This window comes from Marmota monax, unplaced genomic scaffold (assembly GCF_021218885.2).
Source record: "Marmota monax isolate L192 unplaced genomic scaffold, Marmota_monax_Labrador192_F-V1.1 WCK01_AAM20220418_F8-fsc00023, whole genome shotgun sequence".
Classification (NCBI taxonomy): Eukaryota; Metazoa; Chordata; class Mammalia; order Rodentia; family Sciuridae; genus Marmota; species Marmota monax.
In genome coordinates, this window is record NW_026692907.1 from 2,174,752 (window position 1) to 2,197,171 (window position 22,420).

The following is a 22,420-nucleotide window of genomic DNA, read 5'->3' on the forward strand; positions in this document are numbered from 1 at the left end:
TGTTTTTTTGGGGTTTTTTTTTTTTTGGTTTTGTTTTGTGGTGCTGGGAATTGAATCCAGGGACTTGTGCATGCAAGGCAAGCATTCTACCAATTGAGCTATATCCCCATTTTTGTTTTTTTAATCCCTACTTCCCACAAAGAACTTCCCAATAGTAAGTTCAGGAAGCAGTAAGTTCCCATTGATTCCCGGCTCCTCAGGTGCTATGGGAAACACTGTTTCATCCTCTATAAACTTGCCCCTTTCTCTTGGGCAAAAGTACTCTTTATTTTTCTAAGGAGTGAACTGCTCTGCTTGATTCTGGCAGGCCTGCTTCAATAAAGGATCTAACCACGGATTTAAGGACTGCTATTTGACTAGTTTGGGGGACCAAATGAGGATTTATAATGGGCATGTGTTTATTTTAATCAGTTGAAGTGTGAGTGAGAATTGTGGCCTCAGGTAGCAAACATAAGTCTGCATTTTACAGTAGAGAACATTTCCTTTAAGTGGAATGAGTATAGATTTTTTTTCCTCTCCCATTACTTGTTAGAATGCTACTGGAACTTGAACAGAAGGGCATTTTTATCAAATTTTTTGAAAAGGAAGTAATTTGTGTTAATCTTACTGCATTCGTAATGGCTTCTCAGTGAGTTACAGATACAGCCTTTCTATCCTCCTTATTTGCTTCCCTTTAACACATGTCCTACAGAGAAGCCCAGTGGGTCCCATGTCTTCAGCCTGCCTTGCCTAGGTTTTTACTGTTCCTTCTTTATGAAAAATTCTATCCTTGGTCAAAACACATAAGGTAGAAATTTCATTCTGGACACACTTAGCTCCCAGGAACAGCACAATATACGTTAACCACAACAATGGATTTAGATTTGCATCACTCAGAGGGCGAGGAGCCCTAACTACTACTTCCTAGACACCAAAAGGCCCTTTGGAGTCAAAAGGAGCCTGCCTAGGCTGTGGAATTGCCTGGCAGGAGCTGGGACCTCACCCGCTCCAGAAGGGAGGAGTCTACCTTGGCATGGCGGGCAGTCTTGACCGTGTGCTTGGTGAGCAGGAAGGCATACTCCTCCGCAGTATGACTGCAGGTACTGAGTCAGATGTTCTGCCCAATATATGCTTCTGGCACCTTCAGCAGGCTGAGCACCACAGGACCCAGGTTATTCACAGGGTTTACAAGGAGCCAGATGCTGAACCTTCAGAGATTCTACTCCTACATATTGCAGTACCAAAACACACAAGATCATTAATCCTTGGAATACTTCTTTGAATACAGATTGAGGTAGGGTTTCAACCTTATTTTATTGTACAAAATCTCTAACAGCTGCCTCAGTACCATTTATTGATGAGTTAATAATTAACCTCACGAACTGCAACAGTATTCCTTAATCTTCATATGTCAGTAGGTCTGTTAATCTGCTGTTCCACTGTCTGTTTGTGTATTAGTGCCAATACCATAAATGGTTTAAATTGCCATTGCTTTATAAATATATTGTGATACTTGCTAGGGGAGGTCTCCCGCCTGTCATACAGATTTCAAATCAATTTAAGTTCTAGTAAAAATTTGAGATTTTCTTTTATTTATTCATTTTTTAATGTGGTACTGAAGATTGAACCCAGTGCCTCACATATGCTAGGCAAGCCCTGTACCACTGAGCTACATACAACCCCACCCAAAATCTGAGATTTCAATTAGAATTTATAAACATTTATTGAAAATGAGCATCTTTATCATGTACTTTTTAAAAACTATTTTTCATTGTCAATATAGCTTTTACTTATATTATTTTATATGCAGTACTGAGGATTAAACCCAGGGCCTCGCACATGCCAATAGGCAAGTGCTCTACCAGTGAGCTTTTGAGTTGTAGATGGACACAATGCCTTTATTTATTTATTTTTTGTATGTGGTGCCAGGGATAGAACCCAGTGCCTCATGAATGCTAGGCAAGCGCTCTACCACTGAGCCACAACCCTGGCCCTGGGAGAAGTATCTTTTCTTGAATTATATCTTGCTTGTTAGTAGCATATTGAAATAAGATTTCTCACCTTGACCTTAAGTCCAACATGGTAATTTTTTTTTCTGGAGTTACTAAGTGGAAAATCATAATTAATGAAATACTGAGTTGACTCTTTCCTTTCTCTTTACTTTTTTTTAGTACTGGGAATTGAACCCAGGGGTACTAATCATTGAGCCATATCCTCAGCCTGCTTTTTTGTTTGTTTGTTTTTTGAGACAGGGTCTTGATTAGTTGCTTAGAGCCTCACTAAATTGCCAAGGATGGCTGGAACTTATGATCCTCCTGCTTGAGCCTCCCAGGTTGCTGGGATTACAAGTGTGTGCCACCGTGCTCAGTCTTTACTTTTCAAATTATCTTATTGTGGGATTTCCAGCACAATAAACAGATGTAGTGATTGGGGGCATCCTCATCTCACCCTGACGAAGTGTAATACTTCAAACATTTCATCATTTATAAAACATGGCACTTGCTCTAGGTTTTTTGTTAATACCCTTTGTGAGGTGAGAGTAGCTCTCTTTTATTCCTAGTTTGCTAAGAGCTTTTTTTAAAAAAAAATTTTTTGTAGTTGTAGATGGATGAAGTGCTTTTGTTTATTTTTATGTGGTTCTGAGGATTGAAACCAGTGCCTCATGCATGCCAGGAAAGTACTCTGACACTAAGCTACAGCCCCAGCCCAAGAGCTTTTTTGTTTGTTGTTAAATGGGTATTAAACATCTTTTCTGCACCTATTGACAATCTATTTCATCTTTCCTTTAATCTGTTAAGAGTATTTGGGTCTCCCTACCTCCTGAAAGATGGTCGAGTAATTTAAAATATAAATAAAACCTTGAGGTTCTTTTAGTGTTTGGCTTTTGAACTTACATACTGAAGGGTATGTAAGAGACTAAAAAAGACTAAAAACAAGAAAGGTTGGTTCCCCAGCCCAATGTGTCCTTGCTTCCAGATGAGACAGTAGACTGGACCCAGTGGGAGGGGGCTGGCAGAGGGAGGCCTGAAGTCTTGCTGTCAGGTACAGAAGAGCCCAGGGAACAGGGAACATAGGGAACCAATGTTGAAAAGTAACAAGCTAGGCCCCTCCTCACTACCCCTAGACATGGCTAACTTTCCCTGAAAACAAGAGAATCCTCTTTCTAGAGCCTTACAACCAGCCTGGGTGTTAGTAGACCCTTTCCTACTCTCAGGAAGTGAGAAAGAGACACTAATTTGTTTTTCTAAAGAATTCTAAGCTCCAGAAGAACACTGAAAAAATAGGTCTCCAGCAACAGGTATTCCCAATGGTGGGTTTGGACGGGAAGAATAAGCATCGGCATGGCCTACCAGTGCACTTATCAATCCTGTCAACTGTGTGGACATTTGGCCCAGGAACCAGGCCCAAGAGGCACAGCAGGTTCTGACTCCTGTCTTTACAATTCCAAAGGATTTCCTGGGGGCAGACACATAAATATGGTGCAAGAGTACAAACAGAGACCAGCAGGAATTGTTTCAGGGAGCAGAGGCTGACTTAGAACAAGGAAGAACTTTCACACCTCTTCTGATGGGCTGGGAGTGCCCCATCACAGCAAGTGAGCTGAGACCTGATGACCATCAGTCAGGAATTCTTTTGCCAGAAGTGGGCTGGGCTGGAATGCCAAGTGACTCCAGCTAACAGAGATGCCTGGGTTTATCCGAGAGCCAAGCTGGTCAATGCAGGGCTTTGACACAGAACTGCTAAGCCTGTGGCACCATTCCATAGGTTTCCCTGCCCTCTGTGCCACTGGCCTTGAGACCTTTGATCCTCTGGATTGATCTGCCCACTTTCTAAGAGCTGGAGAGTCCCTGGAAACTATGTATTCCTGCATATTTGGCAATTTGGAGGAAGTGCAGGGATTTAAACTGTAGAAAGTTGCCAGAAAGCAGTCAGAGACCTTCAGTGTGAATTCTTCTTTGTGGAGGGAATAGTGGCTGCTCCCTGACTCTATCCTCACACACTGATGTGATACAAACAGGAGTTTTATTGATGCGGCTTGGGAACCATGACAAACCCCAGCATGCAGGTTATGAGGGCTCTCTACAGCAACTAGGAGATGAGGGATGAAGGAGTCAGTCTCTCTGAGTGCTGCTGCTTGGGGCACTTTGTTTCCTCTTATTCTTAAGACCAAGTGTGTAGGAAGGGAGTTCAGCACTTCACAAACTGGTGAGTGACCTCGTAGATTCCCACAGACTCCTGAGCCTTCTCATCATAGTCAGTCCAATCCTATAAAATAAGAGAACAGAGTTAGTCAGTGTGGAGAGTGGAGAATGGGGACTTATGAGGACCCACTCAGGCTCAGACTCAGATATTCATGAACATGTGTGACCCTGAACAGAGATAGATAGCTCAGGACTAAACTATAGCTCCTCCAGCTTTGTGATTATGGGTAAGTCACTTAACTTCTCTGCATCTCAGTCCTCTTCTCTTAAAAAAAGAGAGAGAGAGATGCCAATAGACTTCAGATTGAATTTTCAAAGAATCATATCAGGAAATATATGTTAAAGTACTTAGCACAATGGCTGGCACAAAGAGGAGCTAGAAAATGCCAGCTATTGTTGTTAAAGGTGCTATGCACATGGAATGAAGTGGTTTTTTTTTTTGTTGTTGTTGTTGTAGTTTCTCTTGATTTGGGTCAGGGTCTCACTAAGTTGCCCATGCTGGCCTTGAAACTCCTGGGCTCATGTGAGCCTCCTGCCTCAGCCTCTGTGGAGGGTCAAATACATGAAATACATGCCACCATATCCAGTGTGAATGAAGATCTTGTCCTTCCTTCCTTTAAGGCCTGAGCACAATTTTATCTGCAGCATACTATGTCCAGCAATGCAGATGATTACTTGTTAGGCTCTATAAGTCACTACAAACACTAAATTAATGAATACTAAACTACTGTTTCCAGTGGAAATACAGGGTTAAGGTCCTGTGAACATCTGGTCACATTTTCATCAACTGATCAATAACTTTGTTTTACCTGTGTTTATTTCTATTTAAAGACATGTTTTTAAAAATTTATTGTTGATTCATTAACATGAAGTTCAGAGCCAACAACACTGTAACCCATGCCTTGACAAACTTGATCCAATTTCTCCACGAAGCACATCTCAGCTTTCTTGCATGTAGAAACTAGACAGCGTGATAGCAGTACACTTGGGACTATTTCAACAGCAAAATCAACGTTGCATGCGACTAAAACACTCAGGGGTTACTCCAGGGGAACTGGGCTAACTGGGCTGCGCAAAATAACCACACAAGAGACAGAAATACATTTTTCTTTGGGGTTGCTGTGATGGCTCCTCTGACCTTAAGGGTCTGCAGAGAGAGAGAGAGACAGAGAAAGAGAGAGAGAAAATGCAAGCGTGCCCACACATGCTGACCCATTTTATTGAGGAGAAGCTATTCAAATGAGGCAAGGGGTCAGGTTTCAGGGGGCTGAGTCTAAGTTCATGATATCTGCTGTCAGCAGGTTGACTGACATCTAGGTAGGCCACACCCAAGGGCAGAGTAAGAGAAGGGGTCACACAAAGGGGTGTTTCCATGGAACATTCTATCCCAAACAGGGCAAAGAGATAATATCACAAAGGAACAGGTGAGCATAGCTCCACCCATGGGGTTGTAGGAAGGCACACGCCCATGCACAAAGACACTGTCCCTTGAACCCAAGAAGGGCAGGGCAGTCTGGCATGGCTGCTGCCAGAGCCTCAATCACTCAGCCGGGGAGTGACTCAGTCACGTGCAAGGTTGGTCTCCTACAACCAACAAAAAGCACAAAATGCAGAACCAACTTTCCATTGATAAGCCTTGTTCACAAAAAGGAAAATTCTCATCAGGTGCCACATAGCACCTTGCTAGGTCTCAAGGCCACATACCTTCTCTTGCAGATTAATGTCACTGAAGATTGTCCCAGACTCCACACCCTCAGCAGCAAACCCATCCTGCAGGGGACAGGAAAGCAACAGTTAAAATTAGTCTGGAAGAAAAAAAGGCACTGAACAAGCCTGTGAAGACTGGCCAGGGAGCTGGCTTTTCTAGCAAAAACTTTTGGATGGAGAACAGAGATGGAACTATTCTTGAATAGCTGCTGTTTCTAAGACCTGGCAGTTCCTTTAGGATTAAGTCTGTTTTTTTGCAAATTACAGCCTTGGGCTGGGGGACATAGTTCAGTTGGTAGAGTGTTTGCCTTACATTAATAAGGCTCGGGTTTGATCTTCAGCACCACCACCACCAAAAAAAAAAAAAGCCCTGGACCAGAAGGCAAGAGAAGTGGGGTGAAACTCTTCTACTACCCCGATTTGCTGAGCAGCCCAGGGCATGTCACCCCTCTTTCTGGATGTTAGTTTTCTTATTTATGAATGGGAATGACAATATTATTTCTTCTGCCTTATGTCACAGATTTGTTGTGAGGTAAAAATGCTGTATAAATAAATAGAGATGAACACTGGCTCTGGAGTCAGATGGACCTGGGTTCAAATAACAGCTCCAGTGCTTACTAACTGTGTGACCCTGGGCAAGCTGCAAAATCTCTTAGGATCTTTCCTACTCTGAAAAATAGGATAAATCATTTCATAGGGTTACTGTGATGACTATATTAAGTAACATGTAAAAGTGATGGGCCTGGTGCCCAGCATATAGAAGACTTAATAAGTGACAATTAGAGTCTTAGTACAGACTTTCTAGTCCACAGCCTCTGTAGGAAGCTAAGTTCTGCTGTCACTTCTTACATCCCCTTCCCAAAGATACACACGTACCTGGGGCTGGAAATCAACTGGTTCAAGGCCCCGGCACTCAAACTCTACTATCGTCTTGAACTTCTCATTGTCTTCAGCCTAGAAAGAAGTGTGTTGAGGAGGTAGCTCATCTTGGCCCTAAAGATGACCCCATGGCCCCTGCCCTTCCTGCCATGTGGGCCCTTACTGCCCTATGAGCCTAGAATGGGACCTGGAACAACTCATTTCCTTCTTAAAGAACCCTGCCTTGAGCACTGCTCCCCATGGAAACTTCTGTGGACATGGAGGCAGTAAAGAATATGGAGTCTGTGGTTCCTCTCTGGATGTGAGGCTGAGCTCTGCATCTCTTCCTCTCTGGGCATAATATTCATAAACTATCAAACGGAGCTGAGGAAACCTTTACAGGTTGATAATGAGAATTTTAAATATGTATAAAGTGCCTAGCATAGGACCTAACACTATGCTCAAAAAGTGGTAGATATGGGCTGGGGTTGTGGCTCAGTGGCAGAGTGCCTGCCTGGCATGTGTGAGGCACTGGGTCAATTCTCAGTACTACATAAAAATAAATAAATTAAATAAAGGCCTGTTGACAATTAAAAACAAGTATTTAAAAAAAAGTGGTAGATAAAATTACCAATATTACAAATATGAACAAGAACATTAAGCTTCCAAGTCTCCAAATCATGCAAATGGTCCCAGTACTCTTAGCCATAACCTTTTGCTAACCATCCATAACACTGCAAGGGCAGATGTCTGCCTTAAAATCTTTGAAATGGGATGGGCATACCTGTTTAAGGATGGGAAGCCAGGAAATTCATGCCTATTTGACCCAGAGGGCTCAGAGCTAAGTGCCATGCCACATATTCACTCTCATCCTGTCATTTACTGTAAAACCATTTCCTGCACTCCAACCATATGTGTAGCATTGGTGAGGTAATTCTCCATTGAGCCTTGTTTTGTTGTTTGCTGGTCTATATCTTCTGCACATTATGATTTACTTGGGAGTAAGTCCTCATTTAATTGCTCTCTTTATGTTTGGGACAATGTGAAAATTGGTCATAATTCAAATATTTTAAATAAATACCAAATAAGAAAAGGATGAATACAAATAACTACCTTTTAAAAACAGACCCAAGGCGTACCCCAACTCTCTTACTTTTGGGCTAACTTGTTATGTAGTAAGGCATAACCATCTGGTAATAATATTGGCACTCTCCAGCATGGGTTGCACCAAAGGACTGCCCCACTCATAGTTTCAGAGAAGGCTTGCTAGTCCTCTAAGATGCAGACAAGGCATATACTCTCAACCATGGAAACTGAGCAGCTAGCTTGGGTTAGAAGACCCTGGAGCTCCAACAGCACAGCACTTTTACAAAGGCACTGCAATGGCCTGTTTTGACTCTTTCCCCTAGCAAACACCCAGTATATGGTGAATGAATGAGGGACTGAGTGAATGAGCACCTGAGTGAAATTACAGAAAGAAAAAAGTACATGAGTAAAAGCCCTACGGAAGGTTGTTTTGCTATAGCAATAAGTCTATAACCCAGCCCCTCCTAGCCCCCAGTTTAGATTTAAACCCACCACATCTCCCACTATAGCAGCAAACTTACATTGTAAGATTGGATGGTGCTACTCAAAATATCTGAAACATAAAAAAAAAAAAAAAAAAAAAGACAAAGTTGACTTGAATCCATACTGTGGCCCCCCTAGGTGCCCAAATGTGGCCCTGGGAAAGAGACAGATGCAGAGGCTTTAGCATCTGAAGACTGAGTTGTCCACAGTTACATGAGCCTGTTTTCAGTCAGCTATCAGGAAGCTGTGGGCCAATCTGACCTACCTATTGAGTTTTCCCGTGCACACAGCTTGCACTTCTGGACCATGGAGACACTGTGACGGCCTCCCTTCAGTTCCACACTATCCTGGGGAGAAGCAGAACCTCTAATCACATATCAATTAAATGCAAGGGTCCTGGGGATATCCTGTCCCACCACTTATTATCCAGTTGAAGAGAACAAGACCAAGAAAGGCAAATGACTCCTGGGGACTGGGGAATATAGCTCTCAGTGGTACAGCATATGTTTAGTATGTGCAAATCTTGGGGTTCAGGCCTCAGCACCAATTAAAAAAAAAAGAATCTTGGGAAGGCTTGACACTGAGGAAAGGGTTTCCCCTTGATTGTGAATTCTGTTTCACATCCCAAAGATGATTATTGTTTCCAGTACTGATTACACTGATGCCTACCCTCCAAACCACAAACAGCAGTGTCCAAAGGATTAGAGAAATGACGGCCAGTTTCTCTGAATCCCTGCTCAGATGTATGTGTATGTTGGGGGAGGTGGGTAGTGGTGGGGAACGTTACCATCAGCCGGAGGTACTGCCATTTCTCTGAAATCTCTCCACAGTTGCCACATTTCATCTTGGAAGAAGAAAAGCATATTAGTAAAGCAACTGGCTAAGTTGGGCAGACACTGAGGTAAGGACAGTGTGAGTAAGCAGGCTCATAACCTACCTTCTTGGTGGAACTCTCACTTCAGTCCTTAAAACCAGCCCAATCAAGGACATAACCAGACTTATCTCTAGGCAAAGAACAAGTTGTTTCTCATGTTGGTGTACCCATTCTCACCTAGGAAGTGCCCAGGATTGCTGGAGATTCAAGGCTCTTTTCAGTCCAGAAACGGCCTTAACAGGCCCCAGCAACTCTGTGGTTAGGTGTTCCCATGTGTTCCCAGAGGCCCTGTCAGTGCCTGGTTTCAGTATTTATTCATCATTGTGCTGTTACTCTTTATGTCTCCCTCTGTGCTTCTTGAAGCCAAAGAATACTGATTCTCCAAATAAAAGCCTAGAACTCAGGCTTCAGAATATTTGGAAATAAAAGTGCTCAAAAGTGGTTTCCGGAAGGACAGGACTTTAGGCAGTTTTGGAAGGATGCCAGGATTCAGATTAAGAGAACAGGGCAGGGGTTCTGCAGTCTGCGACAAGCAAGGGCCTCAAACTCTTCAGATAAGAAGAGGACCTCTGCGTACCATGCCACTGGGGGTACCAGGTTTACCAGTAAGGGTGGTTCATGCACAAATTTTAACTATTTCACAATAAATAAGGCCAGATCAACAAATAAAACATAAGGCAAATTTATCATTTTTTTAAGCACTCTACTGACTAAGCTGTATTCTCAGCCCTTTTTTTAAAAATATTTTTTTATTTACATTTTAGTTTTCGGGGGACACAACATCTTTGTTTGTTTGTGGTGCTGAGGATCCAACGCGGGCCGCACCCATGCCAGGGGAGCGCGCTACCGCTTGAGCCACATCCCCAGCCCCAAAATTATCATCTTAATAAATAATCAACAGATTCATTCACTAGCATTTCCTTTAGTGTCGGTTTAGAGACAACATATTTAACAAAGGAAAAATTTATAGCCGAGTGCAGTGGGGCAGGCCTGTAATCCCAGCAGCTTGGGAGGCGGAGACAGGAGATCGCTACCAACTCAGTGAAACCCTGTCTTTAATAAAATACAAAATTGGGCTGGGGATGTGGTTCAGTGCCCCTGAGTTTAACCCCTGGTCCCCCTCCAAAAAAAAACTATAAAAAAAGAGTTGTAAGACCGTCGAAAAATGACCAAACCAAAAATTCTGGCCTGAAAAACGCGAACATTTACTATGTCTAGTTAAATAATTCTCAAGCTGCTGGAGAGAACGCTCCAGTTCCAAATCAAGATCAGGCGGGGACGACTCCTGGCGATGTCCGGCCCGCGGCTCTCGGGTAGCCCCCTAAACCCACCGCCTCCCGAAGCTCCTCCCTTCTCACGTCTCAGGGCCCGCCCCCCACGCACCTTCAGGTACCACCGGAAGTCCTCGCCCACTGGACGGAGGTTCGTGACGTTCTCCAGCGTCGCTTTGAGCTGCAGCGCGATTTTCTAAGGGGAGGGAGGACCAGACCGACAGTGTCGGCCGCGCTTGCGCAATCCTCGCCGGCCCTCCCGGCTCGCGCATTACCTCCTGTCCGCTTAGCGCGAGCCTATTCCCTTCATTCCCGTCTGGCGCGAGATATTGCTTTCCAAGGCCTCGCCACCGCCCCGCCACCACTCCCACCCCGGTACCCCGGCACCCAGCGGCGGGGAGCCTTCCCTCACCCCCATGGTGGCCCGGCTCAGCGCGGCGCCGGCTGCGACGGCTACTTTCTGGCAGGTCGTAAAAGAGGAGGAGGCACTTGCGCACTCTCAGTGCGGGCAGTTAGGTGGCACGTGGTGGGCAGCAGGGCAGGCGGGGCACTTATTCTGCTGTCACCTTACCTGCCCCTCGGGGCTTTTCCTGTTAGGGAAACTGGAGACGGTGGAGGTCATTGAGTGTGAGATATCTGTTGCTCAGACGCGCTGAAAGGTGCCCCCAGGAATGGGTCATGCCGCAGATATTTATTGAAATCCAATTTTGTACCAGCACTAAGTGGACAGTTACCGCCCCTCACTTCTCTCCTGCCTCTTCATTATTTTTTCTTCCCTGGGCTTCTCAGATCACTTTGGCTCCTCCTGCTCAGGGGTGAGAAGTCCGGACCATCTTGGGGACAAAGGGCATGTCTTAACTGGGGTCTTAACTCATAACCTAACAGTCATTTAAAAGATGATATGTGCTTTTTCTACTTTTCCACCTCAATTCAAAGTTTGCCATATACTAAAAGCTTGATATGTGCCGTACTCTCAATTTTATGGTTTTCAAAGTGTAGGTGCATTATTAAAGCCAGTAAGTCTCCAATGGTAAACAGTCTAAAGGATAAAAACTATTGAGACTTCAAAATGGCAAAGTCCCATGGTCTTTAACTTGTTTGCATGATTTGTGTTTTAACATTTCCCATCTATGTGTTCTTTTAACAAGTATAATAACTCATCTTTATCACAGGGTAAAGATGTTTACACAGGATGTAACATGATAGGACAAATGTAATGTTAAAACTCACCTCCCTGAAGTGCCCTCACAGGAAAAGAAAAATAACTTCGAAATGCACCTAAAGCCATTTAACATTCCTAAACTCGTCCACACCTGCAAGTAGTCCTTTCACAAGAATAAAACTAGACCTCTGCTGTGTCTGGGAGCCAGGCCCACACTCTCCTGGTTTTGTCTCCCTTTTGAATTCCCAATTAAAGGCCTTGCTCTTCTGACTTGATTTCTTCTAATGAAATTGAGTCAAAAGTTCCCATTCGCTGGCATCAGGGGCAGCCTCACAGATTTGGAAATTATGCCTTCTCCAAACTGCCCCTTTATTTGTCCATGAGACTTGGTCTGTAGGCTCCTCTCTGGGTTTTCTTGTATTCATGCCCCTTCTTTCTCTCTGAGATCCCTAAGACTGGATACCCACTTTCTGCTGGCATTTCTGTGGGCCCCCACCTGTCATATCCTATGGTATCCTCACTGGTTGGTACCATACAGGAGCTGTGGGCGTCTACATCAGAAGATTCAGCCCATTTGAAACTTTTTAACTTTGGAGGTCCTCAGTGTCATTTAAAAATTGGAGTGACTTTTCCAGATGTCTACTATACCACCAGATTACCTTATAGCCCCCAAGTTCCCTTTACAGAAGGAGGTATTTTGGAGTTAGGGACCCTCATTTGGTGGATCCCAGGGATGTAGTTAACTTGTTCTATAGTCTTTGAAGGAGGCAAAGTGTGGTGGAAATGAAACAGTGAATTTGCTGCCTTCCCACCCCATTAAGAACCATCACCACATGCCGAGACTGGCCCTCCATCCTGACGGGCCAAGAAAGCTGAGTAGAGACTACCTCCCTCCTCAGGCCTGCCTTTTGTCTCACTTAGCTGCATTTCCTGCCTCACTTAGCTCATCTTCCTTGAAAGGCTCTGCTTAAAAAAAAAAAAAAAAAGGATGGGGATGTGACTCAGTGGTAGATTGCTTGCCTAGCATGTGCAAGGCCTGGGTTTGATCCCCAGTACCTCAAAAATAAATAAAAATAAATAAGCCAGGCATGGTGGTGCACACCTGTAATTCTAGCGACTAAGGAGGCTGAGACAAAAAGACCCAAGTTCAGGGGCAGCCTCAGCAATTTAGCAAGACTCAGTCTGGGGTGGGGATGGGAGGACTGGGACTGAGTATGTTGCTTGGTGGAAAATAAATAAAGCTCTGCTCAGCTTGGAGATTTTGAAGGTGGAAGTGATACTGGTCTTGGATATCGGGATTGGGTCCTCATTCCCCGTTGTTGAAGATTTAAACACTAGAGAAACACCGAAGCAAGCATTGAAAGCAAATTTTTTTTGAGAGCAGCCAGAGACAGTTGGTAGGCTCCTCTGGAGAGGAATCAGGGACTCAGCTGGTGCCTGTGGGAAGGGGCGTGTCTTGCCTCTTTAGAGATCTCAGGTTTCTTTTCCTCTCACCCCCCTTGCCTACCAGTCTTGACTATAGGACCAAAAGGCAGGAAAAGAGCTGCCCAGGGGTACTCCTTAGCAACTCCCTGTGTTGGGAAGAGTGATTCCCCAGACCTGTCCATAACCTTGGGGCAGGGGGTGCTCTGGAGGTGTTAGTGTTTCATTTCTTTTTCTTTGAATTAGTCCCCATGTTCTGATCATTCATTATCTATACTATCTGTCCTTTGCCAGTAACTTTTGAAACAATGTTTCTTCTATCTTTCAAAGCTGTTTTGGAATAAACCCTATTTTCCTACCAATTTGACTCCTAACATTAGAATTGCATGTGTTGTAACCTAGCCTCTTCATCCCAGGATAGATGATGCCACCTAGTTAAAAAAAAAAAAAAAAAAAAGCACAGTCCTGAATTAGGTTCCTTGGGACTGTTAGGGGCAGAGAGATGAGGATGGTGGTGAAATCGGTTTTATTGGTGATCAGGACCAAGTTCATGTTCCACAGAGTTGAAGAATGAACACCACGAGTAGACGGATAGACAAGGCAAAGAAGCATAGAAAGATTTATTTATTTAAGAAAGTGATAGAGGACAGATTTCTCCCAAGAGGAGGAAGGTTCCTTCCAGCTGAAATGCCCATGGCGGGTTGGGGAGGTGACTTGCCTTTTTTATATAGCAAGAACTTCTTTCATTATTCATTGTATTTCCTCTTTCCTGTATATACACACCTAAGAGCACAAACACAAGTTGTTGTTGTTTTTTAAATAACTTAAGCAACTCTTTGTTCTTTCCTTGAAAAACATTCATCACCCTCTCAACCCTCATTATTTTTACCCATATTGACTGCTTGACTTCATGACAGTTATTAGCTAATTTTCTCATTACCAGACCCTTGTCACTCTTACCTATAGTGGGAAAATGAGAATACAAGAATAATTCTATAAAATGGGCCCACTGTGCTGACTCCCCCACATGCTTTCTTTGCCCCAAAGCAATTTACCTGCAGCCCTGCCTGGCCTAAGTGGACAGGATGTGTTGCATTCCTTAAGAGGAACCAGTTACTTTGAAGGGAGAGACATTTGTGACCCTTTTCACAGACCAGATTCTGGAAGATAAGGATAATTCCTCCAAACCACAAAACCTGTAAAAATGATTAAGAATCTGGTTACAGTTGCTCAGCATGGGCCAAGGGAATCCAGCATTGTCATGGCACTAGGTACTTGAAAGTCTGATGTCACCCTGCTGTCAATTCAAAGGTCAAGAGGTAAACCTGGGTGGAGCTCTCTGGAAAATTCCCTGAGACCCTAAATAAAACTGGAATGCAAAGGAGGCATATTGTCTCCTCCTTTCTGAGAGGACCAACTCTCTCCTTTGAGTGTCTCCTTTCCCTTCAATAAATTCATCCTTGTTATTCTGAGGGACATGTCTGAAATCTTTCTGACTTGATCAGCAAAATAAAGGCTTGAAAAGCGGGTATTTGCGCTGCCTCAGTTTCCTAGAAGACCCCAGCTCTGTAACAGGCCCCTCTCCCAATCTAGACATTTCAGGGGTATGAATTTAGTTAGGATAATCACTTCCCATGAGTCAGATGAGGCTTATCAAGGCCTACTTCCTGCCAGCAGTTTTTACCTAAAAAAGCCATGCAGTTTAGCAGGGGAGAAAAAAGTTCTAAGCACATTTACCTACCTGAACAAAAATTCCCACACTATCTGTACCACCTGGTCTCAGTTCTTAATGGCTGCTGGTTTTTAATTTTACAATGGATTTTAAATTGGGAAATTTTTCTGAGGCCAGGCATTTTATCCCTTACAATGTATTAAACATGGGGATCCAAGATGGTGGGCAGAGGGAGACAGCATTCTGTGTCACTCAGTGACCTGGGACTCAAAATGAGAATACTGCTTCTCTGCGGGCCATATGCCTGCTCCCGTGCAGGAATCATGGTCACTGTGCCTGACCAGGGCTCCAGGCCTCGGTATCAGAGCAGGTCTCCCAACTACTGGCCCACGCAGGACTACCGGGTTCGCGAGCAGGACCACTGGCAACAGCACCCGTGCAGAACTTCCGGCCACCCACCTGAGCAGAAATCCCAGACGCAGCTCCCACGCAGGACATCCAGCAGCTTCCCACACATAGGAACTCTGGCCACCACTCCCATGTGGACCCCCATCTACCAATGTGGGGCTCCTCGGGTCGCCTCCATCTTGGGACTCTGCAGCAGCAGATAGTCCCCTATACGCAGTAGCCTGTCTGCACCCGAGAACTTCACACAGGCTCTGAAGTCAGTTGACAGCCACACACTGCACGCCACAGAGCTCGTCTCTGAACTCATCATCCAACGCCATCACCCAGTTCCCCCACCAGACCCGACGGCCCATCGCTGAAAGCAGGTGCCTCCATCTTGGGTCACCTTCATCACCATCTTTAGTGAAGCAACTCCCAGTTTGGAACTCCTGCTGGCCAGGTATCCAGTTTCTAACTCCCCCTCTCCCCAGCAGCTGCTAACCTGGCACAGTGAGTGACCAACACAAAACAGCTCTCAGTGGGGCAGGTGCACAGTGCACCCAAAGCACCACACTTGAGAGCTCTGGAGAGAAGAGAGAAATGTCCCTCATTTAGGAAGTAGTAAGGGAGAGGGTGAGTGTAGTGTGATAGTTTAGAGACTAACACAGATACCAGGAACTGGGAGGTCTTCAGGCAAGATGAAAAAATAAGATCATGGTGTGGTTTCCCTTCGGGGATTGGCAGGTCCCATACCCTACTTCCAGGTGCACTCCAACCAGTACCAACCCTCCTACCCTGATTACCTTCACCATCCTGAGGGCCTAGATACAAGCTAACAACAGATGACCCCACCTATTGGATGAGAAGGGAAGCAGGAAAGATACTGATCTCCAACCAAAACAATCCCTGTTTCTTCCTTCAAGATATTTTTTTCCTTCTCCCTCTCTATTCTCCCACCCTCACATCCCCAACATATGTAAAACCAAGTACAGGATTTTGAGGACTGGCACATCTGAATAGTGTATTACAGTTGTGTTGTATATTCTTTTTTTTTCTTTTTCCACAAATATTTACTTTTTAAAATAGTATTTTTATTTTTCTTAATACATCTGTTTGTTTTATGTACTCTATTGTCTTCCCACTTGTCTACCCCAAATTACTTCCTCTCACTTCTCCTGCTACTAATCTTCCTCTTTAGATTTCTCTTTCACACTTCCTAAGACATAACAACTCTGTATCCTCACCTCCTACCTCTACAGCATATCTTCCTACTCCTCACCCCCGGTTTTTGTCCACCATCAGAAACTATAAACTCTTATACAAACCTGCTGAGTATACTGTAGATAATAATTGAATTCACCATTTCTGAATATTGTGACCAAACTGTAAATGTCTTAATAGCAAATATTTGTTTGTAGGGTGTATATATTGTTTATACTGGGATCTGTTAATATTGTCCTACACCTCAAAGGAGAGGTATTGGAACCCTACAGGGGCACTATAAGCCTATAGGGTAAAAATGGTAACTCCTCAGATCCACAGTGCTAGAAGGGAAGACACACAAGCAATATGAAAAGACAATGGAAGAAAGTACCCCAAACAAATCAAGATACCACATTATTAGAATCCATGGCAAGCACAGCAGAAGAAATGACAGAGAAGGAGCTCAGGGTGTACATAATTAAAATGTTCTGTGAATTAAAGGATGATATAAGAGACCAAATACAGGCAGCAAAAGATCATTTTGACAAAGAGCTACATAAACAAATACAGGAAGCAAAAGATAACTTCAATAGGGAGATAGAGGTTCTTAAAAAAACCAAACAGAAATCCTTGAAATAAAAGAAACAATAAACCAAATTAAAAGTTCAACTGGAAACGTTACCAACAGATCAGAGCACTTGGAAGACAAGACCTGAATGACAGATGAATGAAGACAATGAAGACAAAAAATAATCTTGAAAAGAAGTAGACCACATAGTGAAAATGGTAAGAAACCATGAGCAGAACATTCAAGAAATATTGGATAGCATGAAAAGACCAAATTAAAGAGATATAGGGATAGAGGAAGGCATAGAGTTCCAAACCAAAGGAATGAGCCATCCATTCAATGAAATAATATCAGAAAATTTTCCAAACTTGAAGAATGAATTGGAAAACCAAATTCAAGAGGCTTACAGGATGCCAAATTTATAAAATCACAACAGATCCACACCAAGGAATATATAATGAAAATGCCAAAACATACAGAATAAGGAGAGAATATTAAACGCCATGAGAGAAAGGAATCAGATTACATATGGGAGAAACCAATTAGATTATGTGCAGATTTTTCAACCCAGATCCTGAAAGCTAGAAGATCCTGGAACAACATATATCAAGTTCTGAAAGAAAATGGATGCCAACCAAGAACCTTATATCAAGGAAAATTAAGCTTTAGATTTGATGATGAAATAAAAATCTTCATGTTAAACAAAAGTTAAAAGAATTTACAACTCGAAAGCCTGCACTATAAAACTTCTTCGGCAAAATATTCCATGAAGAGGAATTGAAAAACAACAATGAAAATCAGCAAATGGAGAAACTACACTAAAGGAAAAACTAATCAAAGGAGAAACCAAGTCAATGCCAAAAATAAACAAAAATGGCTGGGAATACAAATCATGTCTCAATAATAACCTTGAATGTTAATGGCCTAAACTCACCAATCAAAAGACATAGACTGGCAGATTGGATTTAAAAAAAAAAAAGACCTCACAATATGCTGCCTTCAAGAGACTCATAGGAAAAGACATCCACAGACTGAAGGTGAAAGACTGGGAAAAAATCATACCACTCACACGGACTGCAGAAGCAAGCAGGAGTTTTCATCCTCATATGAAATAAAGTAGACTTTAAGCCAAAGTTAATCAGAAGGGATAATAAAGGCTATTTCTTACTGCTTAAGGGAAACATTCATCAACAAGACATAACAATAATGAATTTATATGCCCCAAACAATGGAGCATCTATGTTCATCAAACAAACTCTTCTGAAGTTCAAGAGTCAATAGAGCACAACATAATAATTCTGGGTGACTTTAACGCACCTCTTTCACCACTGGATAGATCTTCCAAACAAAAGCTGAACTAAAAGAAATTATAGAACTCAATGATACAATCAATAACTTAGACTTAATATATATAGAATATTTCATCCTTCAATGAACGAATACATTTTCTTCTCAGCAGCACATGGATCCTTCTCTAAAATAGACCATATATTATGCCACAAAGCAACTCTTAGCAAAAGTAGAGATACTACCCTACATTCCATCAGATCATAATGGAATGAAATTAGAAATCAATGATAAAATAAAAAATAAAAGCTACTCTAACACCTGGAGACTAAATAATATATTACTAAATGAACAATGGGTTGCAGAGGACATCAAGGAGGAGATTAAAAAAATTTTCGAGGTGATGAGAACACAGATACAATATATTGAAATCTGTGGAACACTGTAAAGGCAGTTCTAAGAGGAAAGTTCATTGCATGGAGTTCCTTCCTTAAAAGAAGAAAAAGTCAACAAATAAATGACTTAACATTACATCTCAAAGCCCTAGAAAAAGAAGAACAAATCAACACCCAAAGCAGTAGAAGACAGGAAATAATTAAAATCAGAGCTGAAATCAATGAAATTGAAACAAAAGAAACAACTGAAAATTGACAAAACAAAAAGTTGGTTCTTTGAAAAAATAAATAAAATTGACAAACACTTAGCCATGCTAATGAAGAGGAGAGAGAAAACTCAAAATTTTACTAACATATGTGGTGAAAAAGGAAATACCACAAGACACTACAGAAATACAGAAGATAATTAGAAGTTATTTTGTAAACTTGTACTCCAATAAAATAGAGTATCAAAGGCATCCTCAAATTTCTAGTCATATGGTTTGCCAAAATTGAATCAGGATGATATACATAATTTAAACAGATTAATTTCAAGTGATGAAATAGAAGACACCATCAGAGGCCTACCAACCAAGAAAAGCCCAGGACTGGATGGATACACAGCTGAGTTCTACTACAAGACCTTTAAAGAGGAACTAATACCAATACTCTTCAATTTATTTCAGGAAATAGAAAAAGAGGGAGCACTTCCAAACTCATTCTATGAGGCTAATATCACCCTGATTCCAAAACCAGGCAAAGACATATCAAAGAAAGAAAACTTCGGACCAATATCTAATGAACATAGAGATACTGGGATAACAAGAACGTATTTCAACATCATAAAGGCTATCTATACTAAGCCCCAAGCCAACATCATTCTAAATGGAGAAAAATTGATAGCATTCCCTCTAAAAACTGCAACAAGACAGGGATGCCTTCTTTCACCACTTCTATTTAACATAGTTCTTGAAACACTGTCCAGAGCAATTAGACAGATGAAAGAAATTAAAGGGATACAGATAGGAAAAGAAGAACTCAAATTAGCATTATTTGCTGACAATATGTTTCTATACCAAAAGATCCAAAAAATTCCACCAGAAAACTTCTAGAACTAGTAAATGAATTCAGCAAAGTAGCAGGATGCAAAATCAACACCCATAAATCACCCTCTGAAAGGGAAACTAGGAAAACTAATCCATTTACAATAGCCTTTAAACATAAAGTTCTTGGGAATCAACCTAATGAAAGAGGTGGAAGATCTCTACTAAAAAAACTACGAAACAATAAAGAAAGAAATTAAAGAAGACCTTAGAAGATGGAGATATCTCCCTTGTTCTTGGATAGGCAGAATTAATATTGTCAAAATGTCCATACTACCAAAAGCACTATACACATTTAATGTGATTCCAATCAAAATCCCAATGACATTCCTCATAGAAATAGAAAAAGCAGTCATGAAATTAATCTGGAAAAATAAGAGACCCAGAGTAGCTAAAGCAAGCCTTAGCAAATAAGAGTGAAGCAGGTGGCATCACTATACCAGAACTTAAACTACATACTACAGAGCAATAGTAACAAAAACAGCATGGTATTGGCACCAAAATAGACTGGTCGGCCAATGGTACAGAACAGAGGACACAGAGGAGCTGGGGCTGTGGCTCAGTGGTAGAGCACTTGCCTACACATGTGAGGCACTGAGTTCTATCCTCAGCACCACATAAAAATAAATAAAATATATTGTGTTCATCTACAACTAAAAAAAAAATTAAAAAAAAGAATAGAGGACACAGAGACTAACCCACATAATTACAATTATCTTAGATTAGGCAAAGGCGTCAAAAATGTACATTGGAGAAAAGATAGCCTCTTCAACAAATGGTGCTGGGAAAACTGGAAATCCATATGTAACAAAATGAAATTAAACCTCTATCCCTCACCATGCGTAAAACTCAAAGTGATTAAGGTCTAGGAATTAAACCAGAGACCCTGCATCTAATAGAAGAAAAATTAGGCCCAAATCTCCATCATATCGGATTAGGCCTCTATTTCCTTAATACGATTACTATATCGCAAGAATTAAAATAAAGAATAAATGGATGGATTCAAACTAAAAAGCTTCTTCTCAGCAAAAGAAACAATCAGTAAAGTGAATAGAGGGCCTACAGCTTAGGTGCAAATCTTTACCACTTGCACATCAGATAGAGCACTAATCTCTAGGGTATATAAAGAACTCATAAAGCTAAACACCAAACAAACGAATAACAACAACAACAACAAAAAAAACCCATAAATAACCCAATCAATGAATGGGCCAAGGAAGTGAATAGACATTTGTCAGAAGGTGATATACAATCAATCAACAAATATATGAAAAAATGTTCAACATCTCTAGCAATTAGAGAAATGCAAATCAAAACTAACTCTAAGATTTCATTTCACTCCAGTCAGAATGGCAGCTATTAAGAATACAAACAACAGTAAGTGTTGGTGAGGATGAGGGGAAAAAGGCACACTCATACATACATACACGTGGGACTGTAAAATGGTGCAGCCAATATGGAAAACAGTATGGAGATTCCTTGGAAAACTGGGAATAAAACCACCTTTTGACCCAGCTATCCCACTCCTTGGTCTACACCCAAAGGACTTAAAAACAGGGACACAGCCACATCAATGTTTATTGCAGCACAATTCACAATAGCTAAACTGTGGAACCAACTTAGATGCCCTTCAGTAGATGAATGAATAAAGAAAATGTGGTATATATTCACAATGGAATATTACTCAATAATAAAAGAGAATAAAATCATGGCATTTGCAGGTAAATGGAGTTGGGGAATATAATGCTAAATCGAAGTAAGCCAATCCCAAAAAAACAAATCCCGAATGTTTTCTCTGATATAAGGAGGCTGATTCATAGTGGGGTTTGGAGGGGGAGGATGGGAGGATTAGATAAACTCTAGATAGGGGAAAGGGGTGAGAGGGGAAGGGAGGGTGAATGGGGGTAGAAAAAGATGGTGGAATGAGATGGATATGATTACCTTAAATACATGTATGAAGACACGAATGGTGTGAATATACTTTGTATACAACCAGAGATATGAAAAATTGTGCTCTATATGTGTAATATGAATTATAATGCATTCTGCTGTCATATATAACAAATTAGAATAAAAAATTTTAAAAAAATGTGTTTTCAAAAAAACAAGGTATTTACCCCTACATTGAAATATAGATGTGTCTATAAAAGATATTTTAAAAAAATTCTAACCACAATTTTTTATTTTGGTACCAGGGATTGAACTCAGGCACTCAACCACTGAGCCACATCCGCAGCCCTATTTTGTATTTTATTTTGAGACTGGGTCTCAGAGTTGCTTAGTGCCTTGCTTTTGCTGAGGCTGGCTTTGAACCCACGATTCTCCTGCTTCAGTCTCCCAAGCTGCTGGGATTTCAGGTGTGTGCCACTGAACCCAGCCCCAACCACAATTTCATACCTAAAAAATTAACACTATTTCATTATTGTCTTCAAATACCAATGTTCAAATTTCCTGATTAATGTCAATTTGGGTCATGATCCAAATAATCCATACATTGCATGGACTGTGGGGTTTTTTGTTTTGGTAGTGCTAGGTAATGAATCCAGGTCCTTAGGGATATTAGGCAAGCACTCTACCACTAAACTACACCCAGCAATTAATGTGTCTTTTTAAATCTCCTTTATGCTTTTCTGTTCCATGACTTGTTTTTCTTGTAATTTATTATTTTTCTCGGTACCAGGAATTGAACTCAGGGGCACTCGACCACTGAGCCATATTCCCAGACCTTTCTGTATTTTATTTAAATATCTTATTGTATTATTTTATCGTAAGCCTTCTGGAT

The 22,420-nt window shown here is 41.8% G+C and overlaps 1 protein-coding gene across 2 annotated transcripts; it reads right to left on the bottom strand.

The window, feature by feature from the left end:
• Positions 1 to 3,983: 3,983 nt before the first annotated feature.
• On the bottom strand, positions 3,984 to 10,977 carry Czib (CXXC motif containing zinc binding protein). Of its 2 annotated transcripts, none has more exons than XM_046451098.1 (8): positions 10,873 to 10,977; positions 10,573 to 10,656; positions 9,103 to 9,159; positions 8,581 to 8,662; positions 8,354 to 8,385; positions 6,765 to 6,842; positions 5,886 to 5,951; positions 3,984 to 4,245 (listed from the first exon to the last, which is right to left on the bottom strand). In XM_046451098.1, exons 1-8 carry the CDS (start codon positions 10,876 to 10,878, stop codon positions 4,168 to 4,170), a joined length of 483 nt encoding a protein of 160 aa, XP_046307054.1. In that variant the 5' UTR covers positions 10,879 to 10,977; the 3' UTR covers positions 3,984 to 4,167. The 2 variants fall into 2 exon arrangements, with proteins under 2 accessions (XP_046307054.1, XP_046307055.1); XM_046451099.2 differs by lacking the exon at positions 10,873 to 10,977 and adding an exon at positions 9,253 to 9,319 and having other exon boundaries at positions 10,573 to 10,801.
• Between the last annotated feature and the right edge of the window lie 11,443 nt (positions 10,978 to 22,420).